Source organism: Heloderma suspectum, chromosome 6 (genome assembly GCF_057233095.1).
Source record: "Heloderma suspectum isolate Gila_16-S chromosome 6, 16-S_ref, whole genome shotgun sequence".
NCBI lineage: Eukaryota > Metazoa > Chordata > Lepidosauria > Squamata > Helodermatidae > Heloderma > Heloderma suspectum.
The window spans coordinates 99,137,543-99,158,918 of NC_139463.1; the positions used below are offsets into that span (position 1 = coordinate 99,137,543).

Genomic DNA, 21,376 nt, shown 5'->3' on the forward strand with positions numbered 1-21,376 from the left:
ATGCTTCCTGCACTGCTGCTGTTCCAACTCACGAGCCCTGTGAGAAGCCACATCCTGCACCAGTAAGGGACTCTCCCCCGCCCACTTTCTCTGTGTGGCAACAGCTTTGCTGCGGCCCATCTGGACTGCTCTCGCAACCCACTTTTGGGTTGTGAACCATCAGTTGAAGACCACTGATTTAAACAACCCAGAGTTCACAACCCCCAACCACAAGCCATGGATTTGGGTTGTTTTGGGTTGTTTGTGGTTAACAAACCATAGTTTGTTAGGACAGCCACATTCACACACTAAGACAAACCAGAATTCAAGAACCCATAAATAGCCATGCACATAAATAGCATTATGTGTGAACCAGCCCGTTATCTGATATTCATTGCCGCAAATCAAGCTGTAGTTAAAGGCCTACCTACAGAGGCCAGCTGAAAAGTTGGCAGTCTTATGAAATCAGCAACCAGATCACCCATCACTAGTCACTACCTGGTTTGGTACTCCACTCTCTAGGGAAAGCAGCAGCCTGTGAAAGAACCTAAAGAGAACTGGGGTCAGCAGGTGATCCCCTTGCACTTTCACTCACACTGGGAACTCTGAGATCCATATAAGTTATTTAGAGACAAAGAAGGGTGGGGCTCCTGTACCTGTGTAAGAGAACAGGGAAAGCTTGACAAGTGCCACTTGTTATCAGACATTGGGGAGGAGAATGGATTTTGTTGGGGGAGGCCATGGAATTTAGCTGCCATTCCTTTCCCACCTATCACCCCCTATCTTAAGTTTATGTGTGCATGTGTCCAGGGGTGTTGCTAAGTTCTTAAAAGATCTGCGGCACAGGCCCATAACACAAATTTGCATATATTTCTATCATCTCTATCTCTATCTCCAAGTCTAAGTGCACCTCATCTATATCTATATCTATATCTATATCTATATCTATATCTATATCTATATCTGTACGTACGTGTGTGTGTGTGTGGTGTGCTTGCGTGTGTGTATAGATTACATACATACATAAGAAGTGTGCACTGACCCCCCACACACACTTCAACTCAGACCCCGATTCAGCATTTTGGAAAACATCCTGCTTCTGTTTGGGCCAATTTGTAGTCGGACCACTTCAGCTCAGCATCAAACCTGAGTCAAGGTTTGGAAAAAATGAGTCTTTATGCTTCCTGTTGACTACCATGGGAAATTAGAAAAAAAAACCTGTAACTTTTTTCTCTTGGTCAGAACTGGATGATCCTTTCAGGCATAGTAGCTCCCTAGAAGGGGATTACACCTGCCCAATGTCAGAAAAATAGGTGTAGGATTATATTTTGATTTTCTTTTAAAGGGAACTGCCAATAACATTTTGATTCCTTGGAAGAATTGGATAAAAATGCCAGGATCCATTGCCCCATCAGAGGAGATCATGTCTGCCAAATTTCAGAATGATAGCCACAAGCGTTTTTGTGCAAGGGTCGCCTTGACATTTTGAGGTCTCCAAAAGAGGGCATACTTATCTCCCTATGTTCTTTGTGGACCATTGTTCTGAAAATTACAGACAGCCTACAGTTGTCCCTAAGTAAGAAACCAGCAAAGTTTCAGAAGGATAGGTGCAGCAGTTCATGTGGAAGGGAAGTTCTCCAATTTGGGGGAGGGAGTGATTTGCTTTCCCTTCCCTTCCCCCCTTCCCCAACAGTTTTTGGGTAAATGTGTATGAAAATGTACAGGTCATTAGAGGTGACCCCAGGCAAGAAACCTGCAAAGTTTCTGAAGGATATACATACATGCAAATTTAGAATTACTAGAATTTACTTACATTTCACCATTGTTAGCAGCAGGGGAACATGGGTGGGAAGGTGCTATTGCACTCATGTCCTGCTTGTGGGTTTCCCATGGGTATCTGGTTGGCCACTGTGTGAACAGAATGCTGGACTAGATGGACCTTGGTCTGATGCAGCACAGCTGTTCTTATGTTCTAAAATAGAGAGTGCCTCTGACCATGTGCAGAATGTTTTTCTTTCACCACTGAGCACTTACATCCTCCCCCTACCAATTCTATTCCCCTCCATGCAACCACCCCTCCTCATCCTACCATCCTCCAGCAACACTTCATCAAAACAGATGTCTTGTTTTGTGCGACTCCTCTCTACCTCCTTCTTATGCACAAGCTCTCATTGTATCTTCCTCCCCATAACTTTATTTGTGCCAAGGCTTCACCAGGATTCAGCCAATGAGTCTGTTTTCAAAACTAGGGCTAAGTTACGGAGAAACTCTGAGTATGTACTAAATGCCTTTCCCTTACCACTGAAGCTAGAGTTCATGCAAAATTTAAAGAAAAAAAGAAGACAAAACATGCATAGGACTGAGCTGAAAGGGTAGTCAATTCATTAGACTGGAATTGGGTAGGCGCTGTATTAAGCCTGCAGTACCATGCTCACAGCTCAGGACTTATTTCTGAGTAAACGTGCAGAACATCAAGGTGCAAACCTCCATGCAAAAGTAACTTGTGCTGGAATCCTATGCACACTTTCCTGAGGGAAAGCCTCATTAAACATAATGGGGCTTCTGAGTAGGCATACATAGGATTGCATAAATTAGCAATATTTATCTCCCCTCCACTTGAAAAAGCAAACCCCAAAGTCCAATTTTTATTAAAGCTTTCGGTTAATTGGAACATAGGAAACTGCCTTATACTGAGTCAGACCCTGGGTTCATCTAGTGCAGTACTGTTGACACTGACTGGCAGCAGCGGCTCTCCAGAGTTTCAGGCAGGATTCATTCCTAGCTCTACCTGGAGATGCTGGGGATCGAACCTGGGACCTTCAGCCTGCCAAGCAGGCGCTCTGCCACTGAGCTACAGCCCTTCCTACTGCTGGATAATGGCAACTGAAAACAAAACAGCCCCAGATTTGTTTCTCTGCAACTACATGAACCCACTTTTCTCAAAGACTTCAGTGAGAAGAAGGAGAAAAACAAACCCTCTTGTCTGTTTGTATAAAGTCAAATACAGTTCAGAACTTCTCTTGCCCACTGAAGAGAATTCTCTTTAATAATTCCCCAAGATGTGCTCTGAGTGGAATAAAGAAGAGAAAGAAATAATAGGATAGGGGAGGGAAGAAGAAAAGAAGAATGGTGATTGGAAATGTGTGTGTGTGTGTGTGTGTGTGTGAGGAATTCCCTGAGCCAAGTGGCTCCTTTCAGAGAGGTAGTACTTCAGAGGAATATAGGAGGCTGTGGAGGGTTTGTAAGGATTGCACGTACTTAAATTAACTTTATGAGGTGAGGTAGCTGAGGGCTTTTTCTAGCTTTAAAAAACACACACTCTAGAACCTATTTAAAAGCCCCAGCAGTTCCTCAATCATGACATCATATAGTCCTAATCCTCCCTTTGGAATAATTTGAGTCCTACAGCTATTTAGGAGAAATTATAGTGGAGGGGGAGAAAGAAGTTTGTGGAGGCTGATTGGATCCTTTGCTGAAGCTACTAAACTTCTGCAGAATCCAAAGGTTCCAGTTTGGGGCAGTAAAATTAGATGCTGTGTGAAATACCAGTATTTCACGTGGAACTCTTTCTTTCCTTCCTTCTCCCTCTTCAAAATTTAATTGCAGGCAAGCTCCCAACAGTGGGCATGTAAGAGCAGAAAAGTAGGGGGAAATAGGTTTTTTGCACCTCAAAAAAACCTACACCAGAGATTAGGGATAGTAACCTTCTAATAGTCACCTTAAACACCTTCTGATTAGGATCTCTAATCCCCTGTGTGGCTTGACAGTTTTTTACTTTTTGTTTTAGTCTTTGAGAAAAGGAAAATTTATGCATGGCTAGCACAAAAGCCACTGGACCTAACTGTCTGAACATTGGCAGGCTTAGTTATCTCCATAGGGGCTGCCAGGTCCCCAAATTTCATGCACATATGTGGAAGCACAAAAAAATTATAGCTCTTTGCTTTGACATATTTTCTTGAAAAAAGCACATTTTACCTGTGACTGGCACAAAAGCCACTAGGCCTAACCAAATTGGGCAGGTTCATGGGGGCTACCCGGTCTCCAAATTTCATGTATTTATCATACAAACTAAAAACGTTATTGCTGTTTCTGTTTTCCAATGCAAGTCAATGGGAAAATGTAAAAAAAAAAAAAAAAAAGGCAATTAGGACAGCTCAAAAGATCTGGGCCCTATGCCCAGGTGGGCCCCATCTCTAACGACACCCTTGCATGTGTCTACTGACACTCACCTCTTGATAATCGCCACTGCCCGGCCAGCCACCAACCTAAAAACAGAGGACTCCATTAGTGGCAAGATATATGAGCAGCAAGACCTGAAGCTGCGTCTCTGATCTCCCCACCCTGCCTTTTCACAAACTGTGGTCCCATCACCCTTCAATAAGAGGTACCAACCAAGAAAGAGGATGCAGGAAGAAAACTTCATGGTGAGACCTTTGTAGCCTGCAGTGTCTGTTTACAGCAGCTCTAGTGTCTCCTGAATGAAGATCTCATCTGGGGACTGCAGTTCCTGACATCCACCAATGTTCTGTGATAGAGATATTCTTGAGTATGCAGCATTTATCTGTCATCAGCACTGTTGACCATTACCATACTGCTGGACAAACCACATCCCCTTTTCTGCTGTAGTCAAAAATTACAAAAACCAGAGGAAATGAACAGTTTGCAAAAATCCACTTGGCTGTTCCTGTGAAGGTTAAGTAGAGTTTTTTTCAATGTTTCTTGAAACAGAGGGTTCCTCAGCAGTACTGTTGGGGCCAAAGGAATCTGGTATCATGGAAAGGACTGGGACGACAAAGCTAATCTTCCTACATCTCTTGCCAGCCATAAGTCTTGGAAAAATCAACCCCTGGAATGCCTCTTAGCACTTGAGGGTTGTTGGTACTACAGCTTGTCTTTACCTAGCTTCTGACAGCTGCAATCCCACCTTGCTATGTCACCACCACTCTACTCTAACTGTCCTCTGTTGTTGCTTAGAAGTCAGTTCTTAAGGGCCCCTGTTCTCTGTATCCCTCATCCCACAGGTTATTTGGGTTGGGAAAGTTTCAAACATCTGTGTGTGTTTGTGTGTGTGAGAGTGTATGTGAGTGTGTGCGAGTGGATTTCAAACAGTGTCAGGGCTCTTTCAAAGACCATAAGCGTCTTTCTGCTAAAATCCAAATTTACTCCCACCTAGTCTTGTATTCCACCTTCTGCTTTTGATATTGGAGGAACAAACCAATTTGCCCTTCACGTTCCCTTTGTTATGCCCATGCTGTGCTGGCCCTACTATTAGGCAGAGTGAGGTAGCTAACTCAAGTGGCAGATATTGGGGGGTCAAGAATTGTGGTGAATTGTTGGAGGACAGAACTGTATTGGCATTCTGTTATCCCACACCTTTATCGAGACTTCTGCTTCCAGATTTGTTGTGGGATTAAGATCAGCTTCTTTACATGTGCTTTTTTCTGGTGGGTTTCTTTCTCTGCCTTTCTATATGTTTCATTATACAACCACTAGATGGCACTGTGATAGAGTGGAGTTGTGCAATTAGACAGGGCTTTATAATGCCTTTTCTAAATAATACTAGACTTTCCTTGTTACGAAAAACCCCTTCTGATAATGGTTGCAAAGACTGGGAGAGGCCCTAGGGGATGACAACATTGTATAAAGGACCCACAAACTACTGTGAGTGAGCAGTCACGAGCTCACAGTAAAAGCCTCATGTAGAAAGGCTTCCAGTGTCACATGGCCTGCCTTGCACACCCTAAACTAGCATGCCGCCCTCAGCTACAGTGGAAGACACTGCCCTGTTGAGAATGTTGAAGTAATATTCAGTTGCTAGTCTGGACAACGTCTGTACATAGAATGGGAGTATTGAAAAGAACATCTTTTTAGAGCTGTGCAGAAATGGCCTTTCAAAATTCTCCATCTTATTTGTGAGCAGAGAACTTGGGGTGAAAATGTGACTGAATTTCTTCAGAGGGAAGACAAATTCTCCTTTCTTACAGTTTCTCACAGTTAGGGCTCACCATTTGCAGTGGTTATAGCACAGTTTTAACTCTCCCATTACAAGTGGGAAGAGAATCTGCTATGTTGGTAGCCTGGCCCCCATTTTGAATCCTCTAAAACGCAGGTTTAAAGTGGGCAGTATTTTGTCTAGCTCCAGGGAAACGGTGGAGTGACTTCTGTGCTAAAATCTGTTCTCCAGTTTTCTGAACATTTTCCTCCGCCATGAAAGAGTCTTCCATTTTTCTGCCTCATTCTCAGGGCATTGTATGATTTATTTTGAATTTATTTTAGTGGTGTTTCTGAGCTTACCTATCCACTGTGAGGTAACTGAGGGTTTATTTCTAGTACACATCTCTCCACTGCTCTGCAGCCTCCTAGGGTGCCTGTACTTCCTGATATGAAAAACCCTATGAGAGGAATTACCTCACTTTGTCTTCCCCTGGGGCTTTAACTGAAGCTGAGAAGGCTACTTCCTTCCCGAGACATGATTTTACAGTGAAAGACAGGACACTCACACACTCTCCTCTGTTGAACCCTAAGTAAGGCAAGCACAAGATCATTTTGTTCCCTGTTTCATGAAGAATTGTTTTGTTATGATTACTTCTGCTGGCGTCTGTGACCTCCGCCTTTCAGCATCCTTCCTTCTGCTCTCTTCTCTACCTCTTCTTCGTGTTCTGACTCATGGCGCTCTTTAGCTCTTTTACTTTCACAAAACCGTATGTAGCAAGCTGAGACCCTGGGAAAGTGCATGCTCTGCATTTTGTACAGACGTACAGCCCTTCCCTTCCCATCAGGCTTGACATCAGAGGAAACCAGCTCTTCCTGTTCAGGCAGAAGCTGGCCATGGGGAACACTGATTGGCTGACCACTTCAGTGCCGTTAGATCAGAGGCAGGATATTTTGGTTCACACCTGATACTGGATCAGCAGCTTAAAATATCAAATGAGTCCCCTTCATGGCGCCTTCTGATTGAGGAACCTTCACCTGATTGTTCATCAGATGTATGGTTCTGCCCTGCTGACCTAATGGGTTGCACTGGTCCAAGCTCAGTGTGTGCTCCCAGGGCTCAGGGCCCCAGATGCTCTTCTGTGCTGACCTAAGCTTCTCTCAGGGCTCATTAGGCATGCTGCCCAGTCCTCATGACTCCACTTGGCACACTACCTTCTGCCTCTGAGGCCAAACGCGTGTTTCTACAATCAGAGGCCTCTCTTGCTTGTGCTTCCTTGCTGCTGTGTATACCCAGTTCATGCTTCACCCTCCTTGGTGGGGCATCCATTGCTCCATTTAAGCCACTTCCATTTCAGTGGGGTTGCCCATGCATGCTGGGAGGTTGGTTGCTCATCATAAGGGCTGTGAACAGAGGACATTATCTTGATTATTAAGCCACATTTGTGGGGTCACAGATCTATTTGGTTTACTCTGTCTTGGACCTACAGCAGAACGTATTTTCAAATAAAGTTGGTGTGCATAATACAATCAAATCCTAAACTTATTCCATAGTAGTCCAATAGAGGTGCTTTGGCCATGTTTTTTCTTCTTCTCTTCTAAACGTAGCTAAAGTTAGAGATTGGGGAGAAAGTAATTCAGTTTGCATTAATGTGAACTTACCTATTTACAGACTTTCGAACCACTACGCAAACCGAAACTCAGTAAGCCTTCAAAATTCGCACTTCTCTGAATTTTGCAATTGACTTCTTAAATTAAAAAATGTGTACACAAATGGGTATATCAGAGCAAAGTGCATTCAGAAATGTGTATATGTGGGAAAATAACATTAAAATGCATTATTTTAGGAAAATTGCTTGCAAAAATGTACATATATATTAGGCAAAATTGCATAGAAAAGTGCATGTATTAGGAGAAATGCACAACAAAATGTGTAGAAATGTTCATGAGAAGTTTTTTTTTTTTTAATTCTGCAAGTATGGGATGATATGAACTTAAGACTGGAAAAATGAGAAGCAGAGAAAAACTGAAATTGGCAGATCTGTCCTTCCCTAGCTAAAGTTTCATTTGTTTCATGTACAAAGATATCTGAGAAAAAAGAGGCATCTTTCTCCCTGCGTCAAACCACACTTTCTCCATGATTTAGCCACTGGAACATTTGTGGCACAGCTTTTGTGACTGCCAGGGTGTCACCATATGGTTACTTAGACATGTACATCATTGTGTGGAGAAAACACACCAGGTTTGCTTGTGTCAACTGGTCTTAAGCTGTGCGTCTGCAGGAGCTAGGGGAATGCCAAGGTACCAGGAGTACATGCCACCTTAAGTATTTAATGCCAGAAGTTCAGGCTAATGTGACTGTAGTCCCTTTCTGTCTCTATGGGCTCCTTCAATAAGTTGAATGGGTTGGGGCTGACATATTGGCTTGCTCTTGAATCCAGGGAGCGAATCTAAAGCTATAGCATTTGCAGACACTTTCCAATAGTAAGTAGGGTGTTTGTTGGAAAATGTCTTACAATTTTCACTGGCTGCTTTCTTGCCCTCACAGTGGAGACTGCAGATCAGAAAAACATGATAAGATCTTCACCCAGTCTGTTTCAAATTAGAATTGGAGACACTGCCATCTCCCCAGGCATTCTGACACTTAACCTTGTCTAGATGGAGGAAGGCTCTAAAGGTAATATCCTCCACAAAGTAAGCAAAGTCACATGTTTGTTTGTTTCTTTGTTTGTCATAGTTCTGCTTCTTCAAGGCAGGATGAGGGTTTTATGCAGAGCACTGAAATGCCATTACCTAATCACTGGACATCCTTCCCGCTCATTCACCTCCCACCTAAAAAAAAGAGAAACCTTTTATACTTGTCTTTGCAACCATAAGAACTATATGCTTGGTTCTTTTCTTCTTGTTTTCCTTTCCCCTTTTTATTTTAAAGGTTCCTTTCTAAATAGGGCTTTTCTACATCAAGTTTTTAACCTGCCTGTGAAGGTTTGAGGCCTACAGAGGCAAAGGAAAAAGGGGTCAGGCCTAAAGGCCTGGAATTTTCTGTTGGGAGGGGGTAACCCTGAGAGGAGTAGTTTCATTTCTCCTGTAAAGTGTCAGTTTCATTTAAGTTTCATTTCTTCAGGCTTCAAGCAGTACTTTTGGTTTTGAGGGTGGAGGGTATATAAAGAGGAGGAGAGCACCAGTAAGGGTCAGAAAGACCAGGCTGCAGCAAGAGCAAGAGCGACAGCCAGAGTTGGAGAGACAGCCAGAGCCTGAAGTGAGAGCAGAGTTCGAAGAGTGAGCAGGAAGAAGCAGCCTAGAAAAGTCTAGGACAGCTAGGGTAAAGGAACTTGCATTTGGCAACTTTTAATTTATTTAATGACTTTTGTATCACTCAGCTCTACTGTGTAAATAACTTTAGTTGTTATTTGTTAATTTTAAATTTACCAGTAAACTATTGTAGTTCAGCCCTGTGTCTAGAGCATCAGTCACCCCATCTCTACAGCCTAAACCCCACGTTACTGGGAAGGAGAAGTTTAAAAGATGGAAGGTGGGACTCTTAAGAAGGCAAGAGATCCTTTAAGGGTTGCTCAAGGGGTCAGATCATAGGTGGAACCTTGACACTGCCACTTTAATGAAGCTTCCGCTTCCAGATTCTTTGTGGGATAAAACTCTGATCTTCTACACATCTATTTTTCCTTCTCTGCCTTTCTATATATTTCATTACATAACCTCTAGGTGCTGCTGTGGTATAGCAGAATTGCTCAGGTATAAGGTTTCATTCTGCCTTTCCCAGATATACCAGACAATCCTTGATTCAAAAAATCCCACTAAAATGGTACCAAAGAACAGGAGAGGCCCTGGAGGATGACACCGTTGTGTGATGCATCTGCAAACTACCATAAGTGAAGAAGAATGAGCTCACAATAAATACTTCATGTAGAATAGTTCATAGGGGCAGAGGCCCAATTTTCATGTGAGAGTTCTTTTAAGCAAAAAATGCCCATGTGAAAACTGAGCTGGCAGAGCCCCCAGACCAGGACTGTACCACCTCAATTATGCATGCTTTAATCTCAGACATAATAAAGCAACCCACCCAGCAGCACCCTTTTCCCTTTTTCTAAATAAGAAGAAGGCAAGCAAAAGCAGGAGTCCTAGGAGAAGACCCACAACACCACACACCCATACTGTTACTGTTTCCATCTGTCCTATACATTTAGGCATTTCTGTAAAATCATAGCTCTCTTGAGTTAGAATGTTGTTAATGCTTTATCTGGCCACACACAGACAGTGCCCTGGTCCACCAGGAATTATCCTTCCATCAGTCCATGGATCCTTCCATCAATCCATTTACCCTCAGCACAACCTTCTCCCAGTGTCTTCGTAGCCTTCATGGAGGTGTTTGGCTTGAGGACCGATAATCACCAAAGCTCCTGCCTCATATAAAGGCAGAAAAATGCCATGTATTTTCTCAGCTCTGACAAACAGCTCCATAAGGTCACTTAGCGGTGACCAGACAAATGGATGTAGCATGTGGGTGGGGCAGTATCTTCCAGCCCCACCCTGGATAAAGGGAACTTAGTTGTGTTGGTGTCTGGCTCTGTCATCTGCAAAGACCGGGGGCCGTAGGGGTGTCAGACAATTGCAGTTCCAAACATACTAGGGCATGATCTGATACTACCAATGTGTCAATCTTACAGTCTTTTATTTGACATCCCAAAGATGTAGAAACCCCAAAATAATCTAATCTAAAGCAATTATGGTGAACTGGTGAAATAAAAGTATGCTCTCTGTCAGCAGGATGTAAAATTCTCCAAGCATCAATCAAACCATATTCCATCATGTAAGCCTAGGGTGCCAGTCTCTCAGCAGATTGGGTCTTAGGAGGAGGTGTACTCCTATCCAACAAAGGATCTAAGACCTCATTAAAGTCCCCACCCACAATCAAATAATCATAAGCAATATCAACCAGTTTAGCAAAATGATCATGAAACATAACTGGAGAATCAATATTAGGCCCATATACATTGATCATAGCAATTAATTTATCTATATACTTCCCCACCAGGATCAAAAAATGCCCCTCAGTGTCAAAAATCACCCACTGAACTGAAATAAAAAGTCGCTTATGAATTAAAATCGCAACCCCTTTACACCATGTTGAAGTATCTGTAACATAGACCTCACCAATCCAGTCTTTTTGCAGCATGTATCCATCTACAGCCATCAAATGGGTTGTAGGGGTGGACGAAAGTCACTTACCTGTCCTCGAAGGACGTTCGCGGTGGGGGGGAGGCGCTTCGCTGGTCCCCCCGCGAAGTTCCGGCCGGGGGGGGAGGCTTCCCGCCTTGGCCCGGCCGAAATTCAGGTCGGGGGGGAGGCTTCCCGCCTCGCCCCGGCCGAAATTCAGGCCGGGGAGGAGGCTTCCCGCCTCGCCCGGCCGCGAACGCGAAAGTTAAAAAAAACCAAAAGAACGCCCCCTGATAGGCTACGTGACGATTCACGTAGCCTATCACGGCTAGATCTGCAAAGTCAGCCGTGATAGGCTACGTCAATCGTCATGTAGCCTATCACGGGTGACTTTAAAAAAAAAAAAAGCGCGTACGCTAATGGCGGCCCCCATAGGGAGCCGCCATTCGTGTTCCTTATTTAGTCGCTGTAGTCTACGTAAATCTTTACGTAGACTACGGCGAAAATAAGGGCAACGCAAATAGCGTTGCCCTTATTTTCGCCGTAGTCTACGTAAACATTTACGTAGACTACAGCCACCAAATAAGGAACGGGAATGGCAGCTCCCTATGGGGGCCGCCATTATCCGTACACACTTTTTTTTTTTTTAAGTCACCCGTGATAGGCTACGTGACGATTGACGTAGCCTATCACGGCTGACTTTGCAGATCTAGCCGTGATAGGCTACGTGAATCGTCACGTAGCCTATCAGGGGGCGTTTTTTTCTTTCTTTCATTGCAATGGCGGCGGCGGCAGCCGGTCAAAAGACCGGCTGCCACTCCCGCCCCGCTCGAACACCCGCTGAACCGCCGGCCGGACCCGCCGCCGGGAGGGACATTCGGCGAAGGTAAGTCCCGTCCCGGGGGGGGGTGCGGGGGGGGGTGCGGAGGATTTCTCCCCGAAACTTGTTCGGGGGGCCGAACACGTTGGCGCTCGGCCCCCTGAAGTTTCGGGGAGAAATTCTCCGCCAACCCTAGTTTCTTGTAAAAAAGCCATATCAATGTTAAGTTCTTTTAACTTAGAAAGAACTCTTTTCTGCTTATTTACATTTCACAGCCCCTTGACGTTCCATGAAGTCATGTTAAGCATTGAAAAAGTAAAAGCAAATTATTTGCCCCTCTGCCCAAACACATTTTTCCAAATTTGCAAAAACTAACTAAATTTGTATAGTGTAAGTAGTATCCTTAGTTTACATTTAGGACTAACCATTTCAAACATCATCAAAATGATTTTTAATTATATAGAAACTGAGAATTCCCCGCCCCCAGTTCTATAAATGTCTACCATATTCCCCTTTAGTCATCTTTTTTTCTGAATTAAAAGGCCCCCTCACCAACAAGTTGTAGCCTTTCCTCACAGGGAAGATACTCCAGGCTCCCGATCATTTGGGCTGCCCTTTTCTGCATCTTCTCTTGCTCTACAGTATCCTCTCTGAGGTCCAGCAACCCAAAGTGTATGAAATATTCCACGTGTGGTTTCACTATTCACCCAAAATATTAATCTTCATTTGTCTACTGGCACTCACCTCTAGACATCAACATCTGACCAGCCAGCAACAATCCTAGAAAGGAGATGATTCCATTAACAGCAAGACATCTGAGCAAGAGGAACCATCCAATCCAGGGTATGTGATCCTGCCACTCTGTCATTGCATACCTGCTGGTCCAACTATCTTTCTGTTCTTGATACCAGCCAGAGAAAAGGATGTTGGAAGAGAACTCCAGGGTGAGGGTTCTTCAGCCATCAGCATCTTTTTTTCCTCTGGCTTTGCTTCCCCCCTAAGATGTCAGCTGGAGGCTGCAGCTTCTAAGATAGGACTGAGATTTGTGACACCGTTCTTCTCCATCATGTACATGTCCTCTGTGATCTGGCTGCAAAGTTGACCAAGGCCAAGGCCCTGCAGCACCTGACACACAACTTCCTTTTTCAGGCTACAGCCACATTATGCAAAAACCAGAGGAAGTGAACAGCTGTTGAAATCCATAGCAGATTCTGAGTTTCTGCTGTTGGCTGAAACAGAGGAAAGGATTTCTTATCAGCAATGTTAGATCCAATGAAATTGAGTATCACTGAAGGGATTGGAACCTCAGAGGCAGGGAATCCTTTGAATGATGTCTCTCCTACTATCCCTGGGATAGATTTCCCTAGGATGGGGGCTGGGAAGGAACAGCTCCATTACCAAATTCAGACATTAATGTGTCCTCCTTCAAAAGACTAACCCACTAATGAATCCCTGAGAAATATTACTGGGGGGATCCAAAGCTTTTCTCCTCTGTGTTTCAGAATATCAGACCTTTAATGGTCTGGCAGACAAGTGGAAGTAGGGTGGAAGCTGTGGAGAGAAGATCCAACCATCGAACTCCTACTGTCTCCTGGATAAAACTGAAAGGAGCTGGTGAGCATCTGGTTCAGGATGAATGATCTGTAAGGTATGAGGGTGAAAAGGTTTCTGATCATCTAACGGAGGATGAGGTAAAACTAGCCACTGAGCGTATAGTAGGAAATGACAGCCACAGAAAAGGGCAATCAAAATGATCAGGTTGCTGGAGCAACTCCGCTACAATGTAAGACAGAACCATTTGTGGCTCTTTACTATAGAAACAGGCTACATACAGTGGGGAGCCAAGCATGTTTTGGAGAAAGTGGATAAGGAGATGTTTTGTCTTTCTCTCAAACAGTAGGACCAAATTTCACCCTATGAAGTTGAATGGTGTGAGATTCAGAAGAGTAGAAAAGAAGTGCTTTTTCACACAGTGCATGGTCAGACTATAGTATTGCTATCATTTGTTGTGGTGATGGTCACCAAATGAGACAGCTTAAAGAGGGGACTAGACAAAGGAAGGATAAAGCTGACAATGCCTACTGCTGACAATGGTTATATAAGGATCAGTTGCAACATGACTCTGTGTCAGGAGTGTTTCTGAGCACAGGGAGTGGGATAGCAGTTCAGAATCTGAAGGAGAACCGTCAGCCATGGGGGAGGTGTTTTCCCAGGCTAGTGCAGATATCAGTAGGCCTGCTTCTCAGGTTACAAACATCCAGACGGCTGAGCATGAGGGTCCCTCCTCACGCCCATGCCCCCCGTGAGAAGCAGTGAACAGGAGGAGGCGGGGTTTGGGGAAGATGACCTAATAGATGCTAGATGCAGAACAAAGAGAGAGAAGGCAAGGGTGGAACTTAGACTGTCTACCCGAATGGCCTTGTGTGAAAAATTGCGCTTAAGAGTCCTCACGAGAAGAGAGGGACCTCCCCCTCTTAAGTTAGGCTAGCCAGTCTGCCTCCCTCTTCAAACGGTGGGCAACTCTCGTAAATCCCATTTGAATCCCCTGAAGGCATTCCTTTGTAGACGGGGAGTCTCTGAGAATTTACATCTGTATGACCCTCTGAAGTAATGGATTAAAAGCTATAGACTGAAGCCTCTCATCTGTGTATGTTTGGGCGTTGAAGTAAAGTGGGGGCTAAGGGAAGGTTGACACTCTGGATACCAGTCGCTGTGAAAACCCAGGTCAGAGTAGTGTATTTGAGCTTGATGATTATCAGTGGTATTGCTTGCCTTGGTCTAGGGGTGTACGAAACCCCACTTACCTGGCTCCGCTGGGTTCCGCAGGTGGAGGGAGGCGATCCGTTCCTCCCCCCCGGAATCCTGCCTGGCCAACTCTGCTCCGCAGCCAGGCCACAGAGCTGCTGGCCAGGCCAACCCGCAGCGGGGCCTCCAGCCGCTGCTGGGCTGCTGCAGACGCAAATGGTGTCCTGTGTAGGGGATGTCATTTGTGTCCCTACGCCAGCCTGTGATAGGCTACGTAAATATTTACGTAGCATATCACGGCTAAAGCAGGGACGCAAATGGCGTCCCCTACGCCATTTGCGTTCCCACTTTAGCTGTGGTAGGCTACGTAAATATATACGTAGCCTATCACGGGCTGGCATAGGGACGCAAATGGTGGCTGCTACGATGGCCGCCATTTGCGGCTGAAGCAGCTTGGCAGTGGCCGAAGCCACTGCCACCGCAGGAGTCAGAGCCGCAGCCAGGTAGGCTCCGTTTCGTGGGGCTTTCACAGGGTGGTGGGGCGGAGGCTCCGTTCCGCCACGGATTCCGGGGGGCTGAATTTACTGGAATTCGGCCCCCCTGGGATCTGTGGCGGAATTCTCTAACATCCCTACCTTGGTCTGACTGTCTGAGATATGAAAACTAGGCTTGATGTGTGTTGTATAGGTAGGAGGAATGACGGCAGAATCAGCAGGGCCTCAACACAACTGTTTATTTAATTCAGCACACACAGAAGTGACAATTTAGCAGAAGCTCCACCCGCTGTTGCTACTCCCAGCTCTACAGCAGCTGCTAAGGTTCAAAACAATAACTAACCCAGAGTACCCCCAGGATACATAACATTCCTCCCCCATTAGCTATCATAGCCTTCCAACCAACAAGGAGGTACCTTTTCACCGCACTTTCTCTGTACTCGACTAGTAGGTGTAGCTTGCTGAGATGACTTTCTTTCAGTAACTGCCGTAAGTAAGGGAGGAGTGTACCTAGCATCCATGTTACACTGCCCTTGCCTTGGTCCCTCAAGGCAGCACTCGTTTTGTGCAGTCATCGTGCCTCTCCTGGAATGGCTGGAGGAGAGGAATCCTCATTGTTTTCTGTCATCTGTGATTGGAGGCTGTTTGATAGGGCAAGTGGCACAGAGGGGAACCCCGGCTTCATCTCCCATGTACAATTCGGAGACACCAGTGGGAATTCCCCTTATGTAGCACACTGCCTGCCCTCCCAATTGGCGGGGAGAGCGGCATGCTAAGTCCTTCCCTGCACTTGGCCCCAGGTGAAGATGCAATCCTCTACCTGGCACCTCTGCCAGTAAGACTTTGGTGTGTGCATACTTTCCCCAGCAAGGGAAAGCACAAGCACACAGCACTGCCAGGTGAGAAGGAGACCACTTCACTCTCTCCAGCTAGGAAGCCCAGGCAGAGGGAAGGCAAGACAAGCCGGCCATGTCCCCTTTGCTCCGAGGAGCGAAGGGGATTGTGTGGAGTGAAGAGGACCAAGTTGGTTCAGCGTTGTCTGCCTCACATCCTCCCCAGTGGAGGAAAGGTACAGGGCAGGCAAAGATGCTCTGGCCAACTGCCAGGTGGATACCCAACCTGGTGCCTGGCCCAGGGTAGCTTTGAGGCATACAGACCTTTCCCAGTCACAGCCCTTTCGTGCAACCCTGTCCAGGGACCAAATGATGTAAAAAAAAACAAGTTTTAAAGAATTTAAATTTACAGGACACAATAGGACACTTCATATATGTCCTGGCCCTGAGTGCCCATCTCAGTTTCCACCCCCAGCTCCCCACCTACCCATCACTTGGGCTGAGGAGTAGAGATCCTTAACGGGACAGTCTGGAACCTACAACTTCAGGGACTTTTCCTTACTTGCCACCTTGTGAGGTCCCTGTTCTGGAGAGAAGGCATTGGGGAGCAGGAGGTGTCTGGTGTGAAGGGGTGGGACCTCATTTTGGGGGGAAAGTCATGCTTACAGGAGCTGCCTCTGGGCATCCTGGCTCAGGGGTCTCAGGTTCCAAACTGCAAAAGAAGCATGGGTGTGGATGAGTGGAGGATTAGTAGGAACCAGGTATCCTTATTTTAAGCGCTCTCTTTCACCAAAGCTTGTATGACAGCCATGGGTGTGTTGCAATATTTAATCTCTTTTTCTCCCATCAGAGCTCCGTCTAGTGAACAGCCCAAGTCGTTGCTCTGGGAGGACTGAGGTTCTGAATGGTGAAGAGTGGGGGTCTGTGTGTGATGCTGGCTGGGATTTACAGGTTGCCCAGGTTGTGTGCAAAGAACTGAACTGTGGGGATGCCAAAAAAGCATTAGGAGGTGCACAGTATGGCCAAGGATCTGGTCCCATCTGGCTGGACAGAGTTAACTGCACCGGAAAAGAAGTGTCCCTGAGTGAATGCAGCAAGAGGACCTGGGGAAATCAGCTGTGACCACAGCCAGGATGCCAGTGTGGAGGGCTCAGGCAGGTTTCTGTGATACACTCTGTAGGGCCAAGTCACCAAGATCCCTGAGATCAAGATCTCATTCTTGTTGTATTAGAGTTTGTTGGTCTGCTAAGGCAAACTAGAGGACATGTGGGTGGCTGAACAGTTAAGCCATAACCCAACTGAAAGAATTTGGTTGTTGCCCATAAATAATGCCAGAAGTATGTGGCAGATAACCTATTGACAATGCTAGTGTTTAAAATAGCATCAGTATCCTTTGTGTTCTGGGAGCTTTGGGGTAGCAGAGGGGGCAGAGGGGCCTTGCAGGATCCGGGAAAATACAACCCTTTAAGTCCTTCTTGGAGCAGGCTGCACACAGAGTAGTTTGCTCCAGTGCTGTACGAGAGCTCCCTTGCTAGAAAAGCAAAACGTTGCACCAAGAGAACCCAAATGCTGGAGCTACGCTGAAGCATTCAGACCAGACACGGTCTGTGATTTCAGAGGGCCGGGGTGTCTGTGGAAAGCACTTCTGAATACTGGTCTTATTTGGGGATGGGCAGTACAGCGACTCCTGATCATCACAGGGGTGGGGGAGCACCTATACACTATGACAGGCGGCAGCAGAGGGTCCCTACTGCTTCTCTTTCTTTGAAATGAAAAGAAAAGCTTTGCCTTGGCTTCAGCCAGTGAAGGAGTTGCAGCCGGCACTCTGTCCAGTGGCCCGATGGAAAGGGAAATGACACCAAGAAGTAGGGCTTCTCCACATTCTCTGATGAAGGGCATTTTTTTGTGCGATTGTTGTCCTCCATTCACAGTATTTCCCACATTCAATACGTGATGTTGTTGTCCTCCAGCAGCTGTCCCAGCCTTCTCCCTGTTTTCCCCATGAAATTCTGTGATATTTATGTCCGGGGAAAACGCAGTAGTTTTTCAGGTTGTGCCATCAAACCGGCACCGCCTGCCTGTGCACTTCTGCCCTGGCGCAACGAGCTGCTTTGTGTGGGCAGTTGCTGGGGGTGTGGCTATGATGATGACGCCACTGACAACAATGGGCAGGGAGTGTCACCCCGCCTCTTTGCCATTCCGCTATTGGTTGCCAGCAGAGCGCAACACGGTGGGAATCCACAAGCACGATAGAGCGGCATTGCCTCCAGCACTTCGGTTGTGGCTGCCGCCTCGTCCTCCTCCATGTCTCCTTCTTGCCTGCTCCTACCTCCACCCCTGATTTCCCTGGGGGGCCCAGCAGCACTTTGCACTGGGATTGGAACCGGTGCTTCCCTCCTCTCCATTCTGCTGTTGCTGCTTCTAGGCAAATCAGCAGTGGAGGTGGAAGGCAGGCGAGCGGGGGCAAGCGAGCAAATCGGCAGCATGTGAGGGACAGGAGTGAAATGGAGCCAAGCTGTGCTCAGCTCCCTATCTCAGATGGGCAGCAGCGGGGCGAGGGGGTGGGAACACAGTTGCAGTGGCCCCTACATGACACAGACAGGCGTGAGCACATGCAGCCCCTTTCCACTCAGTCCCGTCTCCCAGGGTATACTCAAACGAGAAAAGTACTACTGCTTGCTTTTACAGGGACAACCCTGACTTGAGCACATGAGAGGGGGACTTCGGCAGTGCAGTATACCTGCGTTCCACTAGTACAGCATGGCAGAGACTGCTGCTGCTCTGAACACCCGCAATGTTGCAACCCCTTTCCACTCATTCCCCTCTCCCAGTGTATACTCAAACAAGAAAAGTGTTACTGCTCACTTTTACAAGGACAATACTGACTTGCGCACGTAGGGTGGGTGAGAGCAGACTTCTGAAGTTGCAAATGTACTGTGGATTGTACATAGAAGTTTCCAACGTCGGGATCGGAGGCAGTGGAACTGAAAAGGGGAGGCAAGGAAGTTGAAATGGAAAAGTGCATGCTTAGAGGGGGAGGGGCTACCCCAGACAGGGTGGGCACGGGGCTCACAACTGTGCTGACATCTGGTAACATCCCATCAGGCTCCACCCACCAGTATAAATGGCAGGTAGCGTTATGGAGTAAAAGAAAAACTGGCTGTGTAAAAAAGCAATTTCAATCCTGCAAAGAATCCAGAAGCACAAGCCCCGGTCAGTTGTGGGATAAAAGGCCTGGTGCTGTGAAGCCCATGGTGTTGTTCCCAGGGACATTGTGGGGGCGGGGGGAGAAGGGGGCTGCCCCCATTGCCCGCTTCCCCTTCTCCACACTGATGCTTTGAAAAGGCCTGAAGTGGGCTCTTAGAGTATTTAAGAAAGAAAAGGAAATACAGATAGAGACTTCTTAGTTGCTTATAGTCTCAGTATTTATTGTTAGTTGTAATTATTATGTGATAGAAACTATTACTTCCCATGTTAATGTCTGTTTTTTGTTCACTTTGTATATAATTGACAAGGTAGCGGTTGTTTTAAACCATTCAACTGCCTCTTCTATGAGTTCGAAGTTAGATTTCTACCTGAACCTCTGCCTGGGCAGGGGGGTTGCATTGTCCCATTGCAGAATCCTGGTTAAGTACAGAACTAGGAAGTGTGTTTCTTTGTCAACTGATGTGGTCATCACAGCAAAGTATGTAGCTTCAATTCTGTATTGCAATGTATTAAACAAGCCAGGAATTAGTTTTCTCAGGCTACCAGAGTTGGCATTAGAGTTAATTCCACATTACTGTATGCTAAAGGAAGGCTAAGTAAGAATGCTGTTGTTTCAAAGGCAAGATGGGGTCAAGGTGTTTGTGAGAGACCAGAGAGGTGCTATTAGAAGTAAAACAGCAAAAAGCTCAGAAGACCAGCACAGAAAACAAATGGTCTCCAGCACCAGACTCTGGGGATATGTTGAAAAATAGAATAGTGCAAAAGTGAAAGAAGAGGAGTCAGTAGCAACCTCATCTTCTACTTTCCAGCCACAGTTCAATCACTGTCCCCTCTCTGACCTATACAGCTGACACCTCTGTTGAGATGGACGTCCGTCTGGGAGTGGCTGGCTTGGTCCTGCTTGCCTTGGTGCTAGTCGTGGCTGAGGCTGTGTGAAGCAGGAGGAGGGGGCACCTCTAAGGAGTCCGGCCTGACCCATTCCATCGGCCAAGATGCATCCATGACACTCCAAGCAAGGACAACAGAACCAGCTTCTCTTGCATGCAGTGCCCAGATGTTCTGCTTTTGTTCAACTTAGGCACATGTCCTGCCCTGCCAGTGCCACCGCCTTCCCACAGGAGAGCCCTTCAGTGCTGCTGAGGCAATCCTCTTCCATAATTGGCTTGACACAGAATGAAAACTGGAGTTCCACACAGCACTGAATATAGCACTATATTACCCATACAAATCCTGCAGTAGTCCTCAGAACAGCAAAATCAAAAATGAGTGTTGCATTACTGATACATTATTTGCAGCCTCACAAGCAATATCTGAAGTAAGTTTACTCAGGGTAAAGAGCTTTTGATTCAGTGGCACTTGCTCCCTAGAAAGCATGTTCAGGATTGTAACCTTCAGCCAGCAGCCTCCCCATACGGTGTGACTTACAGCAGCTCCTGCTTCTCTTGGCCACTCGTGTTATGGAACTGGCCCTTTAACTGCTTCTTTCCTCAACTCATTCCACACAGCCACCAGAATTGTTAGAATTATCCCTTTAAGAGTGCAATTCAGTGTGTGTCTACACAGAAATATGTCGTACAACTCCCAGCATTCCCCAGCCAGAATCTTGTTGGATTTATTTCTTTGTGTGCATGTATAGGATTGTGGCCCAAATTTTCCAAACTCATTACCTCCCTAATGCTAGCAGTATTGAAACTGATTAATAGTTTGAAACTGCTTCAATATGTCTTTTTAGAGATTGTCAAGCAATCTATCAATTGATCAAATAAATAAATAAATACATTTATTCATTTCCTGATGTCATTTTCTCCTGGCGTCATTGTAGGTCCTATAATAACACATTTCCTCAACGCATTTCTTCCTGGGCACTGGAGGTATTGAAAGTGTCCCTTTAATTACTCATTTCCCCTTTTCAGCCTTAGCGATCATGTCATTTCCTCATTCATTATATTTATTAGCATTCTTGTGCTTTAGTGAAAAAAATAGATTTGTCTTTTTGTCTGGTGCATGAAAACTGCTTTGCCAGACCACACAAGGAAGGAGCGCAATCTTTGGAAACAGCCATTACAAGGCAAAACAACAACGCTGATGAAACCTGCATATACATACCAAAGCACAGGTCTTCAATACAACAGGATCTCAAAGGGAAAGGGCAAAATGAAAACAAACAAAGATGAAGACTATGGGCAGCTGCAGCC

At 46.0% G+C, this 21,376-nt stretch overlaps 1 protein-coding gene and 1 long non-coding RNA gene across 2 annotated transcripts in view; one reads left to right on the forward strand and one right to left on the reverse strand.

Moving 5' to 3' along the window:
• LOC146342044 (immunoglobulin superfamily member 1-like) overlaps window positions 1-4,511 on the reverse strand; it is a 34,103-nt gene extending 29,592 nt beyond the window's left edge. Inside the window, exons 1-2 of the mRNA XM_084807763.1 lie at window positions 4,372-4,511; window positions 4,209-4,244 (exon numbers count right to left, since the gene is read on the reverse strand). Coding sequence (XP_084663889.1) covers window positions 4,209-4,244; window positions 4,372-4,402 — 67 coding nt within the window. The 5' untranslated portion in view covers window positions 4,403-4,511. The remainder of the gene's footprint in view (window positions 1-4,208; window positions 4,245-4,371) is intronic.
• A 4,560-nt stretch (window positions 4,512-9,071) lies between these two features.
• LOC146342045 (uncharacterized) lies at window positions 9,072-20,974 on the forward strand. The gene is made up of 4 exons (XR_014783896.1): window positions 9,072-9,232; window positions 12,653-12,745; window positions 13,405-13,516; window positions 20,029-20,974. It is a non-coding gene; the product is annotated as an uncharacterized LOC146342045 (long non-coding RNA).
• The last annotated feature ends 402 nt before the right edge of the window (window positions 20,975-21,376 follow it).